Genomic DNA, 27,841 nt, shown 5'->3' on the forward strand with positions numbered 1-27,841 from the left:
CAGTTGTCCCTGGCTCCTTCACGTGCAGGAAGTGTGTCCAACTGCAGCTCCTGTTAGACCGCTTGACTGCTCTGGAGCTGCGGATGGATTCACTTTGTAGCATCCACGATGCTGAGGAAGTCGTGGATAGCACATTCAGTGAGTTGGTCACACTGCAAATAAACATTACTGAGGGAGATAGGGAATGAGTGACCACCAGACAGAGGAAGAGTAGGAAGGCAGCGCAGGGATCCCCTGCCTTGAAGGTGACGTCGCAGGTGGAGAAGGTGGTGAAGAAGGCATATGGCATGCTTGCCTTTATAGGACGGGGCATAGAGTATAAGAGTTGGGGTCTGATGTTGCAGATGTATAGAACGTTGGTTCGGCCGCATTTGGAATACTGCGTCCAGTTCTGGTCGCCACACTACCAGAAGGACGTGGGGGCTTTGGAGAGAGTACAGAGGAGGTTTACCAGGATGTTGCCTGGTATGGAGGGGCTTGGTTATGAGGAGAGATTGGGGAAACTGGGGTTGTTCTCCTTGGAAAGACGGAGGATGAGGGGAGACTTAATAGAGGTGTATAAAATTATGAAAGGCATAGATAGGGTGAACGGTGGGAAGCTTTTCCCCGGGTCGGTGGTGACGTTCACGAGGGGTCATAGGTTCAAGGTGAAGGGGGGGAGGTTTAACACAGATATCAGAAGGACATATTTCACACAGAGGGTCGTGGGGGCCTGGAATGTGTTGCCGGGCAAGGTGGTGGAGGCGGACACACTGGGAACGTTTAAGACTTATCTAGACAGCTATATGAACGGAGTGGGAATGGAGGGATACAAAAGAGTGGTCTAGTCTGGACCAGGGAGCGGCGCGGGCTAATTGTTCCTTGTTTCTCGTTTCAAGGCTTCATTCTATGATCATCTTGCTGGTGCCAGTACAGAGCGAGACTGCGGATAGTTGGGAACCTGTCTCGGGGGCAGGGAATTCATATGGTGTTCGTGGAAGTGGAAATGACTAGGGTTGGGAAGCATTTCCCGATCAGGGCCATTGTGATCTCCTGGACTCGTTTCGATCGCCTCAGGGGGTCGGAGAGGAATTTCCCAGATTTTTTTTCCCCATATTGGCCCTGGGGTTTTTCACTCTGGGTTTTCGCCTCTCCCTGGAGATCACATGGTCTGGAATGGGGGGGTGGGGTGAGTTAATAGGTTGTGATGAACAAAGCATCGTAGCTGTGAGGGACAGCTCGGTGGATAGGATATTAGTATGTAGATAGGCTGGAAAATTGGGCGGGGATCCTGGATTCAGGATTCAATCCTGGACCGGGGAGCGGCGCGGGCTTGGAGGGCCGAAGGGCCTGTTCCTGTGCTGTATTGTTCTTTGTTCTTTGTTCTTTGCCTTCATCCCCCTCCAAAATAGATATACCGTTTTGGATACTGTTGGGGGAGATGCTCACTAGGGAAAGGTGACAGCAGCCAGGTTCATGGCATTGTGGCTGGCTCTGCTACAAAAGAAGGCAGGAAAAAGTGTGGCTGTAGTGATAAAGCTGTAGTGATAGGGGATTCAATTATAAGGGGAATAGGCAGGCATTTCTGCAGACGCAAACAAGACTCTAGAATGGTATGTTGCCTCTCTGGTGCAAGAGTCAAGGATGTCTCGCAGCAGCTGCAGGGCATTCTGGAGGGGGAGGATGAACAGCCAGTTGTCGTGGTGCATATAGGCACCAGTGATATAGGTAAAAAACAGGACGTGGTCCTACAAGCTGAATTTAGGGAGTTAGGAGTTAAACTAAAAAAGTAGGACCTCAAAGAAAGCAGTCTCAGGATTGCCACCAATGCCACATGCTAATCAAAATAGGAGTGTCAGGATAGCTAAGATGAATACATGGCTTGAGGGAGGAGGAACTGGTTCTGGGGGAGGTGGAACAGCACAAATCAGATGGTCAGGACTGGAATTAATGTCCCAGGGGGAGTGCTTGCTAGTGCTGTTGGCGAGGGTTTAAACTAATATGGCAGGGAGATGGGAACCAATGCAGGAAGTCAGAGGGAAGTAAAGTGGGGGCAGAAACAAAAGGCAGTAAGGGGAAAAGTGGAAGGCAGAGAAGCCAAGGACAAAAATCAAAAAGGCCGACATTACATCATAATTCTAATAGGGCAATAAATGCCAAAAAAAACAAGACTGAAGGCTCTATGGTTTAATGTGAGGAGCGTTTGTAATAAGGTGGATGAATTAACTGCGCAGACAGTCATGAACAGATATGATGCAATTGGAATCACGGATGGGAACTCAACATTCAGTATTCAGTATTCTATATTCAGGAAAGGTAGATGGAAAGGAAAGAGGTAAAGTGGGATAGCGTTGCTGATTAAAGAGGAGATTAATGTAATAGTAAGGAAGGATGTTAGCTTGGACGATGTGGAATCTGCAAGGGTGGAGCTACGGAACACCAAAGAACAAAAACGCTAGTGGGAGTTGTGTACAGACCACAAAACAGGTTGGGGATGGCATCAAGCAGGAAATTAGAGATGCGTGCAGTTATTATGGATGACTTCAATTTACATATTGATTGGGCTCATCAAACTGGTAGCAATGCGATGGAGGAGGATTTCTTGGAATGTATAAGGGATGGTTTTCCAGGCCATCCTGGGTATTGTGTAATGTAAGAGGATTAATTAGCAATCTTGTGGTGCAAGATCCTTTGGGGAAGAGTGACCATAGTATGGTAGAATTCTTCATTAAGATGGAGAGTGACACAGTCTGAGACTCGGGTCCTGAACTTGAGGAAAGCAAACGTTGATGGTATGAGACGTGCATTGGCTAGGATAAGCTGGCAAAGGATACTTGAGGGGTTGACAGTGGATAGGCAACGGGAGATATTTAAAGAACACATGGATAAACTTAAACAACTGTGCATCTCTGTCTGGCATGAGAGTAAAATGAAGAAAGGTGGCTCATCCATGGCTAACAAGGGAAATCAGGGATAGTGTTAAAGCCAAAGAGGGGGTGTATAAATTGGCCAGAAAAAGCAGCAAATCTGAGGACTGGGAGAAATTTAAAACCAGTGAGAGTTTTAACAACACCAAGTTAAAGTCCAACAGGTTTATTTGGTAGCAAATGCCATTAGCTTTCAGAGCACTGCTCCTTCGTCAGATGGAGTGGATATCTGCTCTCAAACAGGGCATACAGAGACACAAAATCAAGTTACGGAATACTGATTAGAATGCGAATCTCTACAGCCAACCAGGTCTTAAAGATACAGACAATGTGAGTGGCGGTCCTGTCTGGAGACAATACACATCTCTTTAACCTGTGCTTAATGCTCCCCCTACTCACATTATCTGTATCTTTAAGACCTGGTTGGCTGTAGAGATTCGCATTCTAATCAGTATTCTGTAACTTGATTTTGTGTCTCTGTATGCCCTGTTTGAGAGCAGATATGATGTGGAGATGCCGGCATTGGACTGGGGTAAGTACAGTAAGAAGTCTCACAACCTGGTATTGTGAGACTTCTTACTGAGAGCAGATATCCACTCCATCTGACGAAGGAGCAGCCCTCCGAAAGCTAATGGCATTTGCTACCAAATAAACCTGTTGGACTTTAACCTGGTGTTGTTAAAACTCTCACTGTGTTTACCCCAGTCCAACGCCGGCATCTCCACATCAGAAATTTAAAATCCAGCAGAGGAGGACAAAATGGTTTAATTCAGAAGGGGAAAGCTTGCAGAAAACATAAAAACTAACTGCAAAAGCTTCTATTGATATGTGAAGAGAAAAAGACTGGTGAAGTCAAATGTAGGTCCCTTACAGTTAGAATCAGGTCAATTCGAAATGGGCAACAAAGAGATAGCAGACCAGCTGAACAAATACTTTGGATCTGTCCTCACTAAGGAAGACACAAATAATCTTCCAGAAATTCTAGGAGACAGAGAGTCTAGCATGAAGGAGAAACTAAAAGAAATCCTTATTAGTCAGGAAATTGTACTGGGGAAATTGCTGGGATTAAAACCCAATAAATCCCCAGGGCCTGATGCTCTGCATCCCAGAGTACTGAAGGAAGTGGCCTTAGAAATAGTGGACGCATTAGTGGTCATTTTCCAGCATTCTATAGACTCTGGAAGAGGATTGGAGTGTAGCTAATGTTACCCCACTTTTTAGAAAAGGAGGGAGAGAGAAAACCAGGAATTATAGACCAGTTAGCATGATATTGGTGGTGGAGAAAACACTGGAGTCAATTGTTAAGGATGCAATAACTGAGCATTTGGAAAGCAGTGATGGGATCTATCCAAGTCAGCATGTATTTATTAAAGTGAAATCGTGCTTGACAAGTCTTCTGGAATTTTTTGAGAATGTGACCAGTAGAGTGGACAAGGGTGAACCTGTGAATGTTATGTATCCGGACTTTCAAAAGGCTTTTTGACAAAGTCTCACACAAGAGATTAGTGAGCAAAATTAAAGCTCATGGTATTGTGGGTAATGTATTGATGTGGATAGAGAACTGGTTGGCAGACAGGCAGCAGGCAGTGGGAATAAACAGGTCCTTTTCAGAGTGGCAGGCAGTGAAATAGGGTACCACAGGGTTCAGTGATGGGACCCCAACTATTCATAATATATATTAATGATTTGGACAAAGGAATTGAATGCAATATCTCCAAATTTTCAGATGACATTAAGCTGGATGACAGCATGTGCTGTGAGGAGGATGCTAAGAGTCTGCAGGGTGACTTGGACAGGTTGGCTGAGTGGGTAAATACTTGGCAAATGCAAAATAATGTGGATAAATGTGAGGTTAGCCACTTTGGTGGCAAAAAGATTTAGGAAAAGGGTAAGCGCAACATGACCTGGGTGTCATGGTGGAACAGTCGCTGAAGGTTGGCATGCAGGTACAGCAGGTGGTGAGGAAAGCTGATGGTATGCTGGCCTTCATAGCAACAGTATTTGAGTATAGGAGTAAAGATGTCTTGCTGCAGTTATACAGGGCCTTGGTGAGGTCACGCCTTGAGTACTGTGTGCAGTTTTGATCTCCAAGTCTGAGGAAGGACATTCTTGCAATTGAGGGAGTCCAGCGAAGGTTCACCAGACTGATTCCTGTAATGGCAGGACTGACATATGAAGAGAGACTGGATTCACTGGGCTTGTACTCACTGGAATTTAGAAGAATGAGAGAAGATCTCATAGAAACAATCCTGATGGGACTGGACAGGCTAGATGTGGGAATAATGTTCCCAATGTTGGCGAAGTCCAGAACTAAGGGTCACAGTCTAAGAATAAGGAGTAAGCCATTCAGGACTAAGATGAGGAAGGACTTCTTCACTCAGAGAGTTGTGTACCTGTGGAATTCTCTACCACAGAAAGCTGTTGGGGCTAGTTCGTTAAATATAGTCAAGAAGGAGCTGGATGTTGCCCTTGTGGCTAATGGGATCAAGGGGTATGGAGAGAAAGCGGGAGTGGGATATTGAAAGTGCATGATCAACTTTGATCATATTGAATGGTGGTGCAGGCTTGAAGGGCCGAGTGACCTACTCCTGCACCTATTTTCTACGTTTCTGTGTTTCTGGTATCATCCTAATAAACCTCCTCAATACACCTTTAAATCTTTTCTGAAGCACCACATCCAGAATTGTCCACAGTACCCAGCTGAGGCCTAACCAGTAATTTATAAAGTTCTTTGCTTTACTGTTTTGTTTCTTTATTTATAAGTCACAGCAAAAGTCCTTAACCAATTTAACAACTATAGTAGTCAACTGGACTACAGGAGTTTACAGTATCATTATCAACCTTTATGTTATAAAGTTTAGTATCATCTACCATCTTAATAATGCCTCTCCCCACACCTTGATTATTAAAGGCAAAAATTGCAAAGAGTAATGGTTCCAAAAATGACCCTTGCAGAACATCACTGCAGGCCACTTTATAGTCTGAAAATTGCCCATCCACTATCACTCTCTTCTTCCTGTCACTGATTCAATTGTGTATCCATAATGATGGGTCAAAAATCCCCCTCCACAGTTATACTTCACTCTGTTCTTTAAGTGAACACTCTATTCTCGAGAAATCAGTCCAAAGATTTTCTCAGTTCCCAATGACTTGCTTCGTTTCTCCTTTTCCAGCTGGATAATTTCTAATCCCTGAACTGACTTTCTCCCTCTAGCCAAAATAAGTGAATCTTCAGTCTGAGCTTGAGCTCACACCTGCATTCTGTGTGATGAACAATGAAGATGGGCTGCCTCTATCACTCTGCTCTCTCTCTCCTGGATTCTTGCAGATTGACTGTGCCTGTGAGAATTCAGGGAACTCTTAAGAAAACTGGAAAATCAACCATATTGTGGCTTCCACTTGATGTCTCCCTTCCCAAAGGCATCTCCGTTCAGTGTGCATCACATCCACCTTGTAACCAGTTAGAAATGCTAATTAGCTATCCATTCTATTCCATTCTATCTTGAAATTAAATAGACAGCTTAAAGTATAATTATTTACCTGGCATTCCTAACACCTCAATTTGAGACTCAACACTTTTAGAGAGGAATCTTGTTCAGGTGTCACCTGCCAGCTGGGGCCAGCAAGAGACCAATGCTGTCTCATTTCAGGAGGCCAGCCAAATTAATCATGCAATGGTGAGGCCAGCTGTGGGCCTTCCCCTGGAATCGACCCAGGATGGGAATAAGGGAAAGTCACCTAGCCAGTCAGAGTCCAACAGTTCTTGTGCTCTGATGCGCGACAATCAAGCACGTGGAACAAGGCTTCAGCTATTGAAGGCTTTTATTAGCAAACAATGGAACTAACTAACACGAGTACACCAGTTCAGACTGGAGGGGTCCCGCCGGAGCAGAGGGTCTTATACCTCTCCCCAGGAGGCGGGGCCCGACCGGGATGTGCCATAACAACATTTACCACAGGTAAACACCCTAACCCAACAACATTATACAACCCCCACAGTGGCAACACCCTAACCCAACAGTAACATAGGAACAACCCACAGTGGTAACCAACGATGGTTCACCACATGCTCAACAGCACCACTGCGGAGGCAGGCCCTGGCTGCTGCTGGTAGGCCAGGCATTGGAATCCCAGGATCGGGGAGTTACCCAGGTCACAGGTAAGAAATTAGAGGTGGGATTTATGGGGAGATGAATGCAGGGGAGGGGGAGGGTGCTCGGTGTGTTGTCCCCAGCAAGTACAGGTGGGTGGTTCTCAGCAAGCTAACCCTTATCAATGTTCAATCCCTCTATCAAGCATTGAGTGCCTTTGATCAAGGAACACCCCCCATCCCTCCTCAACATGTCATAAGCTGACCACACAATTTTATCTGCTGTGCATGCTGCATGGTGACAGACCTGCCTGCAGCTGAGTTAATACAAGCAGCGGTAGCAGGATGAGGTCCTTAAATCATCAATTGGCTACTTAAAGGCCTCAGTTGGCACTGGGTGGGAAGGTCAACCATGGGCCTTATAGCCCAGCAGTTAGCACTGCTGCCTCACAGCACCAGGGACCTGGGCTCAATTCCAGCCTCAGATGACTGTGTGGAGTTTGCACGTTCTCTCTGTGGGTTTCCTCCGGGTGCTCTGGTTTCCTCCCATAGTCCAAAGACATGCAGATTAGATGGATTGGCCATGTCAAATTGTCCCTTCGTGTCAGGTAAATACATGGGGTGACAGGAATAGGGCCTGGGTGGGATTGTTGTTGGTGTAGGCACAATTGGCCAAGTGGTCTCCTTCTGCACTGTAGGGATTCTATGATTCTAACTGTCAACACAGTTGTTCTGATCATTGTTTACAGGTGTCAACATCTTGCACCTTCTTCCTAGTAAACCAGTCTGGGCCTCACTCTCCCCAAGGCAAACAAACCACCCAAGCTTGTTTTTCAAGCAGGATTCAGAGGAGGTTACATGACCTCCTTCACTCCTTAATTTTATATTAAAGAGACAGTCCAAAACAAATTAATCTTAGAACCTTTGTATTTGTAACATGACTTATCCGAAGTGTATAATATCCGTGATGCGTGATTAATTCACACGGGAGGCTAGGACATACCCGGGAATAAAGGCTTTTATTCACAACAAGAATAGAGCATACTGCTTAACAATACTATCCCAGACTAAGGGCTACTAGGAAGTAGCAGTGACCTTTATACTCCTGTAAGAAGGCGGAGCCAAACGGAGTGTACCACAGAACAATGCTAACAGGTGGAACACCCCAACCCTAACCCCAACAGTAACAAGAGTAACATATGTACAAGTACCCATAGTGGTAACCATCTATGGTTCACCACAATCCGAAAGTGGACTTCTACAATGCCATTTCTCAAAGATAATAATCTCAGGGCATTAAATCTTCAAAGCACCGCATGTTCTTGTGGTAAGAAAAGGTCTCAAGTAATCATGGAGAAAAACCTGAAAATTTTGCAAAACTGAAAAACAAACACAAAAGAGAAAGGCGGATTCATGTTCTAGTGTAAACAGTTCATCAAATTGAAAGCTGAATATTTTTATGAACGTGAGACTTTGAAAAGACAGTTAAATTTTAAAATTTTTCCTATAATTTAAGGTGAAAAGAATTTTCTGAAGAGAGGGTTAGTTATCATCCTGATCCCTGCCTGGAAGCAGACCCATGTGATTTGGTTGTCATGGCGAAAGAAGCCCAGGCCAAATCCTTTTGAAAATCAAGTGAAAAGTTTTCACACTTAGATACAGAAGAGGGACAGCTGGTCTTTTTGGACACAGACTCTCAGTTTCAGAGACCTGGAGAGAGAGATATAGGGGGTGATATTCCGACCTCACCGTGCCTGGCGCTAATCCCGGAAAATAGCGTACGAACCTAAACATCGGTTTCATGCCCAAAGCCAAACAGTTTGTAATCATCCCAGTCCCTTTTTAATGGCACAAACAGGTCTGGGTGAGTGGCCGATTAGCATAGTTCAAGTAGCATATAAATATGCGTAGCCTATTCAACACCGGATTCTCCCAGCTCCCAGGATCTTCTGACTTCAGGCATGGCATGAGACCAGCGAGAATCAATACTGGTCTCCATCAGCAGAGACGAGGTGTGATGGCCATACCATCGAGCGCAGAAGCTATTGAAGCCCTGGGTGGCCAAGGACATGGCTGGGCAGTGTCCATCAGGCAGTGTCCACCTGGCACACTGTCAGTGCTAGTTGAGCACTGCCAGTGTGCAGGGGCAGTGCTAAAGGGGTAGGGCCTGAGTGTGGGCCATGATGGGAGAGCTATGACAAGGTGGCTATGCAGGGGGGTCATACAGGGGTGGAGCATGAAGAGAGACATGTCAGGGCTGATGATTGGTGACCCATTGGGAGAGCCGCGATCCTGACAATCTGTGTCAGGAAGGGTGTGGGGAAATACGCCGCCAATAAGTGAGGAGGGTCCTAATGTCCATGGGGGAGGGAATCTCAGTGCACTGTGAGATTGGAGCGCGCTTCAAAAATGGCAGCAGTGCACTTTTCAGCCGGGCTCAGTGCACCCCGCCCCCCCCCCCCACCTCCCCCGCCCCACCAGCTCCCATCCGAACTTCAACACTCCTCCAAAAAAATAACTAACTGTGTGACAAATGTGGACCAAACCACGCCTGATGCACCGGTGCAGATCACTCCAATGTTCCTGCCATCATGACACTCATTTTTTTGGGGGAGAATGCCACCCATATTGTTCGGGTGAAGAACAGAAAAGATGCAGTTGTAAGATGCAGGTTGTCGGTTTTCTGTTCAGAAAGAAGGAAAAGCAACACAGTATGTAGAGCCCCAAATGAGCTGACATATCAGCCTTTCACTGTTTCCTTGAATGTACATTTTTCAATCTTATTAAGAAATAGTCAACAGGCTCACCTGGTTCCTGCCTCAGGCTTTAGAATTCATAGCAATGAATCAGATGATTTATCTTTTGCTGGAGATGTGTGCTGAACTGTTCAAAAAATTGCCTGGGTGTTTACTATCATTCTCATCATTTCTCAGCTATTAAGTACAGTTAACCATTTCTCTCCTGCCCACAAAAAGCCACATCGTGTGGCTTTTGCTACCAAATAAACCTGTTGGACTTTAACCTGGTGTTGTTAAACTTCTTACTGTGTTTACCCCAGTCCAACGCCGGCATCTCCACATCACAAAAAGGATGCAGCTGACTTTCTTCTTCACTAATGCTTTTTAGAAAGTAATTGAATGTCAGTCTTTTAAACTTCTTAAATGTCACTGAACAAATTATGGGCTACAGCTGTGTGTTCATTCCTACAGCTACGGTCATTTAGTTTTTGCATGATACACTGTTTTTTTTCTCTCTCTAGCACTAATTTGGATTGAATGTTTTCAATCTGATTCAACATTAAATTCATTTGAAATGTTTGAGTCTTACAGACATCTGCTGTCCCTGTATATGTCTTCTGGTTCCCAGACTTCAAAATAATCACACATTTTTGCTCAGAATGCTGGAACTTAAGCAAGTGTATTTTTTTCACAGCTCTCCATGTGCCTGGTGGACTGATATGTTGTTGCTCAACACCTGACTGCAGTGCACCAGTAAATGTGGTACCTTGGATATATACATCCACATAACAACTACTTCCTAACTCTTAATGAATGATATAACAATGTAGCAGTAAGTGAGAAAATCAGGAGGTTAAGTTAACCAACATGTTGGGCATGATCTTACCAGCTCACCATACTTGTCGATCAACGTGGCAAGCAGGGAAGATAGCGTGAAAGGCCAAAAATTCGATTCGCACTCGACGCGAATCAGATTGCTATCTTCCCAACCCTGTTTTATGGCTGGCTGTGTGAACTGTGACAACCCTTTGAAATTCAACAGAGTGCCATTACATCTGGCGAGAAAAGCTGGCTGTGAAACCTGCGAGGTTCACATAGATTTTCTCGCCTGATCTAGCACTCTGACAATTTTTGGGAAGATTGCACCCATAGTTTGAGAAGTTTAGGTCTGAAGCACTGAATCTGGAGCCATTGTAGGTTATCAAAAACATGGTGATTGGCAAGTGGGATTTGGTGTATGAAAGGGTTGGGCAGTGTGACTTGAAGTTGAAGTTTATGGAGGGTAAAGTATCAGGTAAGCATTGAGTGTGGAAGTGACATAGGATGGCTGAAGGTTTTTCGGGAAAAATAGACAAAAGTAAGGATGGAGGTAGACAATATTATGAATGTGGACGTAGGTGGTGTGTGTAATGAAGAGAATAGTGAACTGGAAGTGATTACTTTGCAACCATCTGATGATCTGTTCCAATTCACAGTTTAAATCGTTAAACTGAAATTAAAATTAGTTTTCTCTCAGTTTGAGATCCTAGACCTGCTCAGTTTTTTGACAATTTTTAAGAACCCAATGCTAATTCATGAAGCAAATGGCTGGTTAATTGTATAAGGTGTAAGGTTTTTTCTACTTTACCTATCCTAGTCCTTACCCAATGATTTTCTCACTACATTTTGTTTAATATATCCATAAACATGCTTACAAAAAAGTTTCTGAGGAGGTTCTCTAGTGGTAGACCACTGTTTCTCCAGGGTTACTGCTAAAATTATGACTGGAGATTGGGAAAACCCCATGCAAATCCCACGTTACAAACTTTACAAAAGCTAAGGCACAGATGAAAATAGCAGGTTCATATCCTCTCCAGTCTTAATTAGCACAAAACAGATTAATAGTTGGTTATAGACTTATATTGTAACTAATTGGACTTCATTGACAGGTAGAATTGGCACTTGTATAGCTTTTCAATTATTGTCATAAGTGCACACTCAGGCTGGAATTCTCCGGTCTTGCCCACCCTGTTACTGCTGCCAGCAAGTACAGAGCATTTGGCTCTCAGCCAAATCTCCGTACATAGCAGTGGGACCGGAGAAACTCAGCCACGGGTGAGATTGGAGAATTTGCCCATTAATCTATTTTGCTATATTCCATTTTATTTGTTTGCCGTCAATCCAAATCCTGATCCTTTATATTGTATTATTATTAATTGCAGTTATGTAAGACAATGGACCAATAACATTTGCTGTTTTATTAAAAGTTAAAAGAGAAATGGATTGAAGGGAAGAACAGGTAAGAAAATGAATGAAGAGTAAAGCGAAATACTGGTAGCCCAGAATACTGGAACACACGAAGGTACAGAGGGCATTGGTTTTGCTGCCCATGCTGGATTCCCCCAGGAGAAGGGCAACATCAATAACACCTATGTGGCCATCATAGCACCCAGTAACTGCTCAGTCAGATTCATCAACAGGAAAGGCTACCCCCTAAACATTCAACTGGTTTAAGACCACAACAAGAGCTTCCTTCATATATGCATTCACATTTCTGGCAGCTGCCGTGTAACTACTTCATCCTGTGCCATTTATCGTTGCATTAGATCTTAATTCCAAGCACCAGAATGTGAGGATGGACCCTAGGGAACAAAGTATATCCCTTGAAGACATGGCTAATCACCACTCTGGACAGAGGCACGGAGGCAACACAACCAATGACACCTCAATAGGACAAGCATTAAGCAGGCTGTCTTGCTTTTGAAGATATGATTTTGGTGCCTGGACCAGTCAGGTGGTACCCTCCAATACCATCCTGCAAGGATCTCTGTCATTGTGGTGGTCTGCTACACTCTCAAAACATGGTCCTCCAGAGAGGTGTGGATGTTGAGTTCATTCAGATCCTGGGAGGAGACAGCTCATTGGCAAAAGAGTCGGAGCAGGAGATGAACAGAAGGAGGAAGTTGAGGTGGAAGAAGATGATGCTGAACATAGAGATGCCTCTGCTGTACGATGAAGTAGCTGGGCATGGCCCAGGGTGCGAAGAGCTCACAGAGATGTCATGAATGTCAGGATCTCCTGATTCAGGAACATTGCAAATTAAGCGTTGTCCTCACTGTAAATGACCCCATTATCTCCTTCAGTAGCTCATACTACTTTTCCTGTCATGGAACGATGAAAGGAGTCTCAGACATCTGACTTAAAATGGCATTATTTATACAATGAAAATAGAGGACAACAGTGGTCAGAAAGTACACACCCTAGTCAACGTCTCAGTACTTCACCTGACATGGTGGCCTCTTCCTGCTGCCTTCTGAAAAAGGATCTCCCTTCGCTTCTTTGTGTCTTCCAACATTAGATCCAGTTCAGCATCAATGAAATGAGGGGCAGCCCAGTCTGGATATCAGGGCTACAACTCCCCTGTGACATATTGCTTTCCTCGGGTGCTGTGGAAAGCTTTGGCACAACCAGCATATTTCTCAGCAGTCTCAATTATGGCTGCCAAGGAGAGTCCAAATCATTTCCATGCTTAATCTAACCCACCCCTACTCATGCTCCCATAAGCTCTAATTCAACAAGAAACCCACCTCCATATTAGTTAAGGGTTCATGCCCAGTGAAAATCAGCGATCAACCAGAGCCATGTTTCTGACCCGAAAACAAACCCAGTTTCTGTTTTCCACCTTTGTGACAAAATTTAGTCCATAGTGTTTGATTGTCAACCTCACAACTTCATCTTTAGCATCCTATCCACATCATCTTGTAAGATAATCATAATTAGGTTGGTTAATTCAATTTCTTACTATGAATATTTATGAAGGAACAATTATGTTGGAAAAGTTGTATGTTTAATTGCATGCTGTCTGGTTAGATTTGTAGTTGAGATGTTTGAGTGCTAGTTGGGAGTCCTAACAGTTTTAAAATGAGTATTGCTGCGGTACCAGGTTGGAATATTGCAGTATTATGCTTCATATATCCAAGAAACAACTGAATCTGAAGTGTACTGGGTTTGCGTCAGTACAGAATTAGAAGATACCCAAGACAGAGGCAAAAGTGGACTAAACTGAGAAATTTGGATGACTTAATCAGCATTAACATTGGACCTAATTAATCACTTATGGAACCATAATGTTGAACTACATCAGTTCAATAAATAGCACTACGATACACTTGCACAAAAAAATGCCTACAATTTATACAAATCTGTTGTCTTTTATCTGAAGGTGAGGGAACGTCTACGAATTGCTCTGGAGAGGGTATCCACACTGGAAGAGGAATTGGCAGCTGCTAACCAGGAGGTAACAAGTTTAAACACAATTCTCTTTGGTTAGACTATTTTTGCCTATATTTTACCACATACCAACTGGTTTACAGGCAATTACATGAAATGTCTCCAAATTATGAGTTATGGTCAATAGACTTTAGCCAAGCTCCACTGCTACCAACATGTGATCGCAGCAACTTATAACAGCAAGAGTAGAATTAGATAATTAGATGGATGTTGATGATAGGCAGATATATTTGTTTGTGATATTTCGCTTTGAATTAAAATGTGAAATCTACTATGGCCATTTGTGTGTTAGGTTATTGTGACAATATCAGCAGCACCTAAAAAGATATTATGGTCATTGTTTCATGAAGCTTTTAATATTTCAACCATTTTTCTTTACGCATTTAACAACATTTAACCAGTTTCATTTTAGAAAACAAGGAGTAACTTCACAATCACATTCTTCCAATTCAGAAGCCACATTCTGACACAATATGAGTCAGATGTTAGGCTACTGCAGTGAACAAAATTGGATTTTGTTACATTCATTAGTAAAATATCAGTATCACTGACAAGGCCGCTATTGATTGACCATTCCGAATTGCTCTTGAGCAGGTGGCGGTGAGCTGCTTTCTGAAACTGCTGCAGTCCGCATGGTGAACGTATTCCCACAGTGTTGCGTTGGGTGATTCTAGAATTATGACCTAAAAATAATGAAGCAAAAGAGATATATTTCCAAGTCAGGATGGTGTGTGATTTGGGGGTGGGCTCTGAGGTGGTGGCATTCCAATAGGCTGAATTTTCACTTTGGGAGTGGGAAACAAAAGTCAGAATTGTTTCTGCGTCCCAAACCTACCCAGGAGATAAACAGTTACTGGTTGTAATTTTGACTGGGGCACTCCCTTTATTGGCATGTTCACTGTCTAATTAAGGATGGGAGACAGACTTTCAAAGTTGCAGGGCAAATCAGAGCTTCAGGGGAATATGTGACTGCAGTAAAAGGTACGTAACCATGTTCAAAGTGACTGATGCTGGGAATGGGGTTGGGAAACCAGCACACTAGCCTGGGCCTGTAATTTTGGACCCTTTTGGGCCCTACTCTTACTTTTAGTTACCCCATTTCTCTTTATGTATTTATAACATATTGATTTTACTCACCAATATTCTTGTGCCCTCTTTTTGCTTTCTTAATTTCCTTTTAAATTTCATCCTTACACTTCCAATACTTCTTTAGGCTTTCTGGAATATTGAGCTCCCAGCGTCTGTCATTCTTATTTTTCCCTCAACTCCCAATCGTGCTCCTTGACCTTCAAGGGGTTCTGGATTTGCTAGTCCCACCATTTAATTTTAAAGAAATGCACTTACTCTGAACCCTCCCTATAACTTATTTGAATGCTTCCACTGGTCTGCCACTAATTTACATTTAAATAGCTGTTTAGCTAAATCACATCTCAGTTTAGTAAAATAGTGATGGAAAGGTCTGAATGGTATGATTCTGTGAGGATGACAATGTCAGGCTGAAGCTTGACTAATCTGTGGGACAGTTCTCCCAATTTTGGCACAATTCCCCAGATGCTAGTGACTTTACAGGGCTGACTGTAGTGGGTGTGCCTTTGTCATGTCTCAATCCAATACCTAGATCAATGCCAGGTGGTCCATCCAGTTTTATTCTTCTTATTCTTTTTGTAGCAGTTTGACACTTGCTCGGCCATTTCAGCGGACAGTTCAGAGTTAACTACATTTCAGAGTCACACTTAAACTAGACTAGCTAAGGACAGCAGGTTTCTTTCTCTAAAAGACATTAATGAACCAAATGGTTTCAGTCATCAAATTGCTAATAGCTTTTTTATTCTGGAATTATTTAATTAACTGGAAAATCTCAGCAGGTCTGACAGCATCTTTGGAGAGACAACAGAGCTAATGTTTCGAGCCTGGATGACTCTTCAACTCAAAACGTTAGTTCTGCTCTCTCTCCACAGATACCGCCAGACATGTAAATACAAAATTTACTCCAATATTTATCTTTAAAAAATCAGTGACATGAATAACAAATACGAGCAGAACTTTACCAACCCTGTGGCAGTAGGAAAACGATGGGGAGGGGATATGTGGTGCTGAAGAATGGTATAAAACTGCATCAAGTTACCTTGATGCCAAGCAATTTTACGAGATGCAGGTGGTCCAATGGTTTAATGGCTAACAGATCAGTGATGGGCAGATGATTAAGGCTGTTAAACAGCCAATTCTTGTGAATTTTGTAAGAAATTTGCCTTTTTCTGGGCACACGGGCTTTTTTGGAGATTCAGTGTAACAACTCAATGGCAGCAGGCATTGTTTGCAACTGTCTGCTAAGATAGGCATATTGTGTATTGAGGACATGAGGGCTATCAAGTTTGGTGACACTGGAGAGTTTGCCCAAACCTATAGTGCTGTTAGTGGAAGGACGTCTATCGAGTCCACAGTAGCTATTAGAGATAGAACAAAATTCTTCAGAGACTCACTGCAGTGGAGCTTTATTTAGCTATGTGATCTGTACTTTTAGAATTTGACTTCTTCAGTGAGGGAGAAAGTGACAGAGTGACAGGATGCAACCACATTATATGGCTGTGTAGCGAGCAGAAGAACTCTAGCATGTTCAGGAAGCCGTTGAAGTCAACATCAATGATGGTTGGGGGCAAGAGAGCAGCCTCATGGTCTTAGAAGGCACTATCTATCTCGAAGGGTATATTTTCAGAAGCTCAGCTTCAAGGAAATGTCTGAACATCAATGTTTACATTGACTGCACTTTCCAGGAAGATTGTGGCAGAGCTGCACCATGTGCTGAAGCAGGCGTTGATGCCATTGGGAAGTGGCAGAAGCCCGATGCCTATAGTGTCAAATGTGGGCGGTACTCAATCTTTTTGACTGTGGTTCTTTCTAAGAATCATCTGGAAATCTATTTGGCATCTCTGAGTCAGTGACCAGGCATTGCTTAAAGAAGGTCACACATGCCATGTACCTTTGGGCTGACCAATGTATCAAGTTTACAGTCAATTTGGCCAGTGAGACCAAGAGGACAGTTCACTTTGAGGCCATGGCTATAATCCCCCAAGCGCAGAAAATAATTGACTGTACTTATGTGACCATCCCGTCTCCCTCAGAGCAGCCATGTCTCTTTTTGAGAATAGAAAGGGATTTCACTCCCTGAATGTTTAAGTCATCTGCAGATACCAGAAGTAAATCATGCACATATGCACAAGGATTCCAGGAAGCTGCTACCACTCATACTTCCTGAGACAATCTCAAGCTCCTCAGTTGTCCAAGCCACACAAATGCCATCATGGCTGTTTCTTGGAGGACAAGGGATATCTACTGTACCCCATACAAAACCCCACAACAAACAGGCAGAGGACACGTAATTGCTACCAGTTGACTACAAGGACCATCACCAAGCTGGTGATTGACCTTCTGAAGATGAGTTTTAGATGCCTTGATAGATCTGGGAGAGACTTGCAACATACCCCTTTAAGGGTATCCCACATCATTGTTGTCTATTGTACATTGCACAAACTAGTGCTCGAGAAAGCAATAGTACTGAAGCCAGAGGAATAATTAAGCAAGTCGCATTCTCAGAGAAGGAGGATGAGAAGAGGCACCTCTAAAAGCTGCCAGCAGTGAAGATGGTGCACAGGTTCAATGTCACCAGAAAGTGACATGCAAGGCAGGGAAACTTATGATTCTCTGATCAGCAGACACTTCACATGAGGACAGTGCAAGGAGCCACCAAAACAAGAAGTGGGACCATGGCATGTTTGTCCATAGATCTCTGAAGGCAGAATGGCATGTTAGTCGGATGGTGAAAAAGGCATATGGGACATTCCTCTTTATCAATCGAGGCATAGATTACAGAAGCAGGGAGGTCATGTTGGAGTTGTATAGAGCTTCGGTGAGGCCATAGCTGGAGTGCTGTGTGCAGTTCTGGTTGCCACATTATAGGAAGGATGTGATTGCACTGGAGAAGGTGCAGAGGAGATTCACCAGGATGGAACAGTTAAATTACGAAGAGTGGTTGGATCGACTTGGGTTGTTTTGATTGGAGCAGAGAAGACTAAGAGGCGACCTGATCAAGGTGTACAAGATTATGAGGGGCATGGACAGGATGGATAGGGAACAGCTGTACCCCTTAGTTGAAGGGTCAGTCACAGAGGACACAAGTTCAAGGTGAGAGGCAGGAAGTTCAGGGGATGTGAGGAAAAACCTTTTTGCCCAGAGGGTGGTGACGGTCTGGAATGCGCTGCCTGGGAGGATGGTGAAGGCGGGTTGCCTCACATCCCTTAAAAAGTACTTGAATGAGCACTTGGCATGTCACAACATTCAAGGCTATGGGCTGAGTGCTGGTAAATTGGATTAGGAATGTAGGTTAGGTGTTTCTCACGTGTGGGTGCAGACTCGATGAGCCAGAGGGCCTCTTCTGCACTGTGTGATCTTGTGATTCTCTCCCAGGGACAGCCTTGCTGACCATTCACAAGAGGCCCGTACCAACTTTCTGAACCTACCATCTCTGTACAACATAAGAATATAAGAAATAGCAGCATGTGAAGACCATATAGTCCTTCCAGCCTGATCACCAATCAATCTGATCATGGCCAATCTAGGGCTTCAAGTCCACTCTCCCATCTGCTCCTCATTTCCCTTAATTTCCTGAGAGAACAAAAATCTGTCTATCTTAGGCTTCAATATATTCAATGATGGTGCATCTACAACTCTCTGAGATAGAGAATTCCAAAGATTCACAACATGTTGAGTGAAGAAATTTCTCCCTATTTCAGTCCTAAATGATCGGTCCCTTATCCTGAAACTGTGCTAGTTGTTCTAGATTCCCCAGCCAGAGGAAACAATGTTCTCAATATCTACCCTCTCAAGCCCCTACATAATCTTCATAATATATGCCAAGGCCTTCTGTCAACAGGTGCTCATGAAGTGTTCACCTTTATAAATCATGCATATATTTGATTCCACATCTGGCCACTGTCAATTAGTGCACAAAAAGTTGTACATTGCATCACAAGGCTTTAACTCCCGTAATACATTAAATGCTTTTTCATTGATCAAATAATTATCACAGAGTGAAATTGCAAGCACTAAACAATGCATTTACGTACTCGCTTATGTTACTTCTATGCTCTTCCTGTATCTGGAGTTGCTATGGTGGTATCCTGCTCCCATTCTTGCCCTGGTCCCTGAGGTGGCTGTGGCTAGCATCTTGTGGTGCCTAAGACCTACTGGGGCCTGGCACACTTGGGGTCACCTGTATCTGTCTCAGTTATCAGACCAGCATGCAGCATTGGCGTCAACATCAAGAGCACTGAAGATCCACCTTCAGAGGTCGAAGAGCTGCAAGAAGAGCAACACTTGCCTTCATCCTGCCCCCACCTTTGCAGGCAGCATGAGGTGAATAGCTACACCTTCTCATTCATGACTCCATAGCCCTCATGGATGAGGCCATACTATGGAGGGCTGTGCACATGCCCTCAGTTCTATGTCGCATTTATCTCTCCATGGAGAATGCCATGTCTTCACATGACAGAAATATGGCATAACTCTTGGCATGGATGGACATTTCCATTGTTTGCAGTTGAGAGTGAACTGCCTCTGGAAACTCTGACAGATGTTCACTGTGCGACTGTGATGGAAACTGTGCTTTGTTGATGACGCCCAAGGCTCACCATCTGCATGAAGCTGAGCATAGCTAAGCTGCTCCTCACTTCTCTGAGGGGAAGTGACTTCAGCTGTCACTGTCTCCGTTGCCTCCTTCCATGCATCTGTGTAGTTCTCACCAGATTGTGCCAGCTCTTCTACCTGTGCAATGAAACCCACTGATGTGAATGCATCTGCAGTAGTGGAAGGTGCATTGGTATAAAGTGATGTAATGTCCTGGGATGCCAATGGGCTGAGATTTCTGGACAAATATCTCTCATCTTTTCCTCATCTGTTGCTGTACCTGTTGGTGAGACATTATTTAAGTGAAACAGCTTCTCCATCAACCAGCCCACGGTGGTTCCCCTTTCTGGGAAGCTTCCACCAGCATTCGAGGCCCATAGAAATCATAGAAATCATAGAAACCCTACGGTGCAGAAGGAGGCCATTCGGCCCATCGAGTCTGCACCGACCACAACCCCACCCAGGCCCTATCCCCACATATTTTTACCCACTAATCCCTCTAACCTACGCATCTCAGGACTCTAAGGGGCAATTTTTAACCTGGCCAATCAACCTAACCCGCACATCTTTGGACTGTGGGAGGAAACCGGAGCACCCGGAGGAAACCCACGCAGACACGAGGAGAATGTGCAAACTCCACACAGACAGTGACCCGAGCCGGGAATCGAACCCAGGACCCTGGAGCTGTGAAGCAGCAGTGCTAACCACTGTGCTACCGTGTAGCCCTGGCACCACAGTTCACATATGGTCAAAGGAATGATGGATGCAACAAATGCAACTCATTCTCCATTGCTTTCACAGCTACCTCATCTATCCAATGTCCATGGTCTCCTCATCCATCTGCCTGCACCAATCATAGTATTCTTTCCAATAAATCAGCACTCTCTTTTCATGCAGTATTAGGAAATTATTGTGAGCTGACCTGATGAGTGCAAGACAAAAACTTTGACAGCATATCTCTTTTCTCAGCAATACTCAAGTTCTGTACTACCAAACAGCTATTGGTAGTTATGCTATTATAAAAATCCATTTTGCATTATTTTAGTTAAGGCATTATATTGGTCAATGCTTCCATCAAATTTTATGTGGGAGGGATTTGATATGAATGAGTTAATGCTCTGTTGATAATTTCACTGACACTAAATTCACAATGGTTTCACTACATATGGGTGAGCAAGTGTGAAGTGCAGGGTATTGCCTGACAACAGCAGACTGCCTGATGATAGAAAACAGAAGTGTTCAGATTATACCACTGAGTCTGTTTTGTATAGTGCATCCTGTCCTGCGGAAATCTGTGATGACTCATTTCACAGATTTTGGATTACCTCTGATACATTGAATGTACTGATTTATTTTGCATGTACTACAACAACTATGCAGTGCAGGTTATTTTTCTGAAATGTATAGCATTGTTTCAGCACATGGCAAATTATTCCATCATTTCCTTACAGATTTTTTACTCATTATTGAGGATTGTGAAATGACTAATGATATGGTTGTTTGGTTTGTCGGTAGTTTATTCTGATATGAATATCAGTAGTTAGCTCAGGCGTACTAATACAGTTGAATATAATGTTTGCTATCTTTTACGCAATGAAATAGAATTAACTTAGTATTTACTCAGCTAATTAGGAGTGTGTATGTTATTTTATGTTCTGCTCTCAAACATAATTGTTCACTGTTACGGACAAGGTGAGAGACAGAGCTGCTGAAATTACTTTTAAAGTTTTTTTATTAGTACCACAAGTAGGCATACATTAACACTGCAATGAAGTTACTGTGAAAATCCCCTTGTCCCCACACTCCGGCGCCTGGTCGGGTACACTGAGGGAGAATTTAGCATGGCCAATGCACCTAATCAGCACGTCTTTCAGACTGTGGGAGAAAACCAGAGCATCCGGAGGAAACCCACACAGACACGGGGAAAACGTGCAGACACCACACAGACAGTCACCCAAGTCGGGAATCGAACCCAGGCCCCTGGCACTGTGAGGCAGCAGTGCTAACCACTGTGCCACCATGCCCCCGTACTGTCCAATTACTAACTCTAATCAGTGAATTTTTGATAGGGTGTTGTGTGTCTTTAACTATCAAATCTAAAGATGATTTGAATAATCAGCAACCATTTTTCTGGGTTTAAACAAAGAGAGCAGGTTATTTATTTAAGCACTCGCCTTTAAATCAAAGGGCCACAGCACCAACTCACACATTCACACATGCAAATATAATTAAGTACATTTGGAGGGAATTGTACAGTTTTACAAATTATGAAATAAAAGGAATAGTTATTAATTCACATTGTTGTCTTGTTTTGGAAGAAATGCAGTAGAAGTCTGATAGAAGATTTGCTTCACATCCAAAGTGCTATTTACATGAGCTTAACAACCAGTCATTTGCAGGAGTTTCTCAAAGTGATGGCATTTCTATAAGTCAGTTTCTTGTGGTCCTGTTACCAGGGTATTGTTTTCTGAACCTGAAATGACACAGCCTTAAGTATTTCACAGACTCAGATTTTACAGCTGCTATTTTGGCTATAAAAGCAGGCCTGATTGACAGTGGAAGATGGCTGCTGTCAGATGGTCAGCACAGCTCTCTCTCTTCATTACCAACTATGGTTTCCCAAAGTGCAAAATCCATTTTCCAACTGTATTGTTCGCTCAGTGATTAAGTCATCAATTAGCTCGCTGGCAGACAATGAGGGAGTCGATTGAACTGGCCAGCAATTGGGAGGCTGGCAGTGTCGGGCCACTGTGCATGCGCTGATCTTGGCACTGATAGTTCGGCGTATGTGCAGCGGCCCGCTCAATGCTATGCTGCTGGCCTCCTGGGCGGGGATTAGCCCCACCCCCTGAATTCTGGAGTGAAACTCCCTCTGAAAAAAATAGTGTGATTTACTCCAGTTTTCACGTGAATTCGACACTTAGAATTTTTTGGGGAGAATTCCAGCCCTGATTTATCAAACTAATTATGCTAGCATTGATAAATTTATCCCTGAAGCAAATGATCAGATTGCCATTTGTGGGAATTTGCTATGTATAAACTGGCTGTCCCATTTCCAACATTATATCATTGCTAAATTGAATGTCCTGAGGATATAAATGTAACTATATAAATACAAGTCTTTTTGTTACCAGGTGGTCCAATGAGATGTTTTCACAGTGGTGACAGCTTTTTGCAGGGAGGCTGTTGAGAATTCATTGAGGATATATGAGACAATCTTGGAAGATGACCTCAAGCAAGTCTGACCGAAGAGGCCTCAGTTATAGATGTAACAATTTGAAGCCACTGGTTGAACTGCATCATTAAAATTACTAATGAAATGTCTGGCAGGGGAATAGGCATGCTATTGTCTTATTTTTTTATTTGTTATTTCATGGGATGAGGGTGTTGCTGGTTAGGCCAACATTTGTCATTCCTAATTGCCCCTGAGAAGGTAGTGGTGAGCCACCTTCTTCAGCTACTGCAGTCCATGTGGTTCAGTTATACCCACAATGCTGTGCAGGGTTTTGACCAAGCGACAGCGAAAGGATGGCGATATATTTCCAAGTCAGGGTGATGTGTGAAATGAGGGGAACTTGCAAAAGGTGATGTTCCCATGTATCAGCTGAACTTATCTGAGTGGTGGAGGTTGCACGTTTGGCAGGTGCTATTGAAGAAAGATTGATGAGTTGCTACAGTCCATCTTATTTATTGCAGAATTGTTAAGCAAAGAAGTAGCCATCTTGTTGTGCCACCTCTTCGAATAAGCAATTCATGTAGTGCCATTCCTCCTCCTTCTTTCCATAAGTCTGCACATTCTTCCTATTTGGATAATAATCCAATTCTCTCTTAAATGCCTTGATTGAAGTTGCTTCCATCACACTATCAGGCAGCTTATTCCAGATTTTAACCACTTACGTGTGAAAATATTTTCCTCAAGTCTTCATTACTTTTGCCAGTTACCTTAAATGTTTCATTCTTGAACTTTCCATCAGTGGGAACAGCTTTTCCCTATCTACTCTGTCCAGCCCCCTCATGAATTTGAATATCTCTATTAAACCTCCTTGTAACCTTCTCTTTTCTCCAAGGAAAACAGTACTTCTTCAATCTATCTACGTAACTGAGGTTCATCATCCCAACCATTCTCATTAAAATTTTCTCCACTTTCTCTAATGCCTTAACATTTTTCCTAAGTGTATTGCCCAAAATCAAATGCAGTCCTCTAGTTGAAAGAATAACATAAATTGTATCCTCATTGCTACTGTTCCTTGTATTCCATGAGCTATAAAAAGTCTGTAATGCAGCACTGTATCAAAACTTTTTGGAAGTACATATACACCACATCAACAGCAAGACCCTCATCAGCCCTCTGTTTTACTTCTTCAAAAACTCTAGCAAGTTAGTTAAATGTAATTTCTCCTCAACAAATCTGTGCTGGCTTTCCTTAATCAACCCACAATTGCCCAAGTAATTACTAATTTTGCACTGAATTATTTTTCCAAAGCTTTCCTACCACTGAAGTTAAACTGACTGGCTTGTTGTTGCTAGGCTTATCTTTACACCCTCTTTTGCAATTCTCCAAATCTTTAGCACCACTCCTGAGTCTAAGAAAGATTGGAAGTTTATTGCATATGATAGATGCAATTGCCACTGTGCATTAGTGGCAGAGGGAATAAATATTTAAGTTGGTGGATGGGGTGTCAATTACAGTGAGCTCATTTGTCCTGGATAGCGTCGAACCCCTTGAGTGTTGTCGGAGATACACTCATCAAAGCAAGTGGAAAGTATTCCATCACACTCCTGACTTATGCTTTGTAAATGATGGTCAGGCTTTGAGGAATCAGGAGGTGAGTTATTTGCCACAGAATCCCCAATCTCTGACTTGCTTTTGTAGTTACAGTATATAAATAGTTAGTTCAGTTCAGTTTCTGGTCAGTGGTAACTCTCTGGATGTTGATCTTATCAAATGACAGAACAGGTTCAAGAGTGGAATGTCCTGCTCTTGATCCTAATTTGTATGTTCATATGTTCAAGAACAACAGATGCATCTGCCATGAAACCATAACCACCCTTTTGAAGTGGTGCCATCATTCCTAATGCCTTGTTGGAAAACAAAGTGCTGAAGTGATGTGACATCCTAGAAGCCCCTTTCAAATGTAGCCTCCAAAGTCTAGATGGCAGTCATGTGGCTTGCATGTTATCCTGGGAATAACATTTGAAATTGTTTTAAAGATACAAAAAAATCTAAATTATTTTTATGACAAATCCCCACGAGTTCAGGTCAGATTTAGGAGTACCTGACTGATTGTGGTCTCTAAAGTAAAACAGAATTGGAAGTAATATCCACTGATGGAATATGAATATACCATAAGACTCTTCTAAATATCTTCATGTTACTTATATTTTTGAAAAAAAGTGTTACATGATGCTGCAGTGACATTGTGTTCCTACATTTTAATTATTTAAATTGCATCTTGCACAAGTATGTAGAAATTGCTTTTTATATAAATGCTTCACCGCCGACAAAAAGATGTCTTAAGCGCTTTTTCTTTCTCTCATCATTCTGCTCCTTCATTTTCAATCCATTTAAGATATAAATTTTAATGAAACTAATTTTGCTGTGATTAAAAGCAGGGATGCTTATTTCACTGCAATCTGTTTACTGATGGCAAATAAAAAGTTGCTGTATTTCATTCTATTATGAAGACAACTAAGGATATTAACACATTAATGAAACACAGCAAGTGTTCTAACACTCCTCATCTACACTTGTGTTGCAAACCTTTAGTGGATAGTGTTGATTAATGTTTTAAAAAAATAATGAAGTCAGGTGTTATTTATTAAATTAATTTTTCAAGAGTCAGTGCACATGATGATTGCATAATTAAAACCATGTAAAATATAACATAGGAGAGTTGTATGAATTATTATAAACTCATACAAAATTCTGAAAATACATATGTATCTATATTGATCAAATATAAGTGAATGACAAAAGGTTAGCGTGCAGATACAGCAAGTAATTAGAAAGACAATTTGAATGTTGGCCCTTATTTCAAGGGTGTGGATTATAAAAATAAGGAAATCTTGTTTCAAATGTGCAAGGCATAGGTGAGACTGCACCTCAAGGAATGTGTGCAGTTTTGGTCTCCTTCTTAAAGAAGGATATACTTGTATTGGAAGCAATTCAGAAAAGGTTCACTGGGCTGATTTCTGGGATGAATAGCTTGTCTGAGGAGGAAAGAATGAGTAGGTTGGAGCTATACTTTTTGGAGTTTAGAAGAATGAGAGATGATCTTATTGACACATGTTAGATTTTGAGGGGGTTTGACAGGGTAGATGCTGAGAAATGTTTTTCCTCGTGGGAGAATTTAGAACTAGGGAGTACAGTTTAAAAACACAGCGTCTCCTATTTAAAATGGCGTTGTTGAAGGAATTTATTTGCAACAAATCATTACTCTTTGGAATTCTCTTCCACAGACAACAATGGAGGCTGGGTCATTGAATACATGAATTCAACAGACTTTTGATCCATGAGGGATTCAAGGTTTATAGTGGTGCAGACAAGAAAGTGAAGTTAAGGCAAGTATCAGATTAGCCATGGTCAGAATGGCGGAGCAGGCTCAAAGGGTCAAATGGCCAATTTCTTATGATCTTAAAGAGATAGCTGGCAGAATCTAGGTGACAGGGCTCTTGCCTGTCAGCTGGAGAGCCAGCAAGAAACCCACCTTACTACTCTGAGGAAAGCCTGCCATATTAAGTGTTATCAAGCACTTATCTGGACAGTATCAGGCCATACATCGGATCAAGGGTCCCAGAGGAAGAAATCCTGCCTCCTGAGAGCTGCCGAGACCAATCTGAAGCCAGCAGCTATGCATTGCTCAGCAGAGCAACTATGAGGTGATGGCTACTGCTTGAAATGAATCCACCCAAGGTCCAGGATTGCTGAGGGTGATGGGAAGGAGGGAAGGTGTCGGCACCAAGGACAGGATAGTGGCCCTCGGCGAGTTTCTCCTATTTCACAATGCTGGGCCCTTCAATTGGGCACTGGTGCCATTGAAAGAAGGACCCCCCTTCCTCACCCCTAAGATATTGCAAGCAACTCAGGACTTTTTGGGCTCACCGTATGGCGAGTACCCAACCTGCCACTGGGTGAATACCAGCAGCAGTGGGATGAGGCACTTGAGTGGGTCACAATAATTTAAGGGCTTCAAGTGATGGCTGATAGGAATGCCCTCTACTGGCCTTCCAAACACAAACTTTCAACGCAGAGGCTGCCAGGTGGCAGGATCCCCACCGACCAGATCACGTTCATTTAAATGACCTCTGTCCCCAAACATGCCTTGTAGAGGGCATTAATTTATTCATAGAACTAAGCTTTTTTTATTTCAGACAAATAAGTTAATCTTGTTATTTGGCACAAATAACATGTTTTCAAAGTAATCCACTTGCTTAATGGGGAGACAAATATGAGCATTCACCAGATATTTAGGTCCCAATAGTAAAAGGAAGGCAGGAAGAGGTGATAATTTAATGGCAATAAATCTGTTGGGTGGAAAACTAGAAGGATGAATGGGTATCACAGGATAAAGGGATTGTGGTAACTGCCAGTGAAACCAGCACAGATTTAAATTATTCTTTTATTGTGATCACACACCAGTCGAACTTTGAAGGAGCAGAAATTGTTCATGTTGACAGAAGCTTCTGGCTCATCTTCTGATTCCCTGATAGCTACATGATTATAGTTTATTATGCCCAGAACACCAAGGAAGCTGGATTCTGAGCAAATCTCAAACTCTCTCTCATTCTAGCTGTTGGTAACCATTGGGAATGCCATGCTCAGTATAACTCTGTCAAAGAGGGAATTTGTGATTTACTTGATGCAACCATGCTATACATACTGAGAGATTTGGATGGTCTCCCCTGCATTGTCCTGGAAGGAGCCTTTAACAATTAAGTTAAAAGTGGAGGTGACTTCGACAAGCATTAGCAAATCATGGACCCTGTTCTAACAAGCATCAGGCCAGTGCAAGCTTACCTGACTTTCATTTAAATGGTGCTTTTCATGACCACAAGGCATCTCAAAATACTTTGTAGCCAATGCAGTACTTTTGAAGTGTAGTTACTGTTGCAATATAGGATCATCATACTCTGCTCCTTCGAAATTTTAAAGGAACTAA

General features: G+C 42.9%; 1 protein-coding gene across 1 annotated transcript in view; it reads left to right on the top strand.

The window, feature by feature from the left end:
• The window catches only part of ppfia2 (PTPRF interacting protein alpha 2), a 411,670-nt gene that overhangs the window by 196,569 nt on the left and 187,260 nt on the right, over positions 1-27,841 (top strand). The window contains exon 4 of the mRNA XM_078221160.1: positions 13,936-14,010. Within this exon, the coding sequence (XP_078077286.1) occupies positions 13,936-14,010 (75 nt within the window). The remainder of the gene's footprint in view (positions 1-13,935; positions 14,011-27,841) is intronic.

This window comes from Mustelus asterias, chromosome 9, assembly GCF_964213995.1.
Source record: "Mustelus asterias chromosome 9, sMusAst1.hap1.1, whole genome shotgun sequence".
In the NCBI taxonomy this organism is placed as follows: Eukaryota; Metazoa; Chordata; class Chondrichthyes; order Carcharhiniformes; family Triakidae; genus Mustelus; species Mustelus asterias.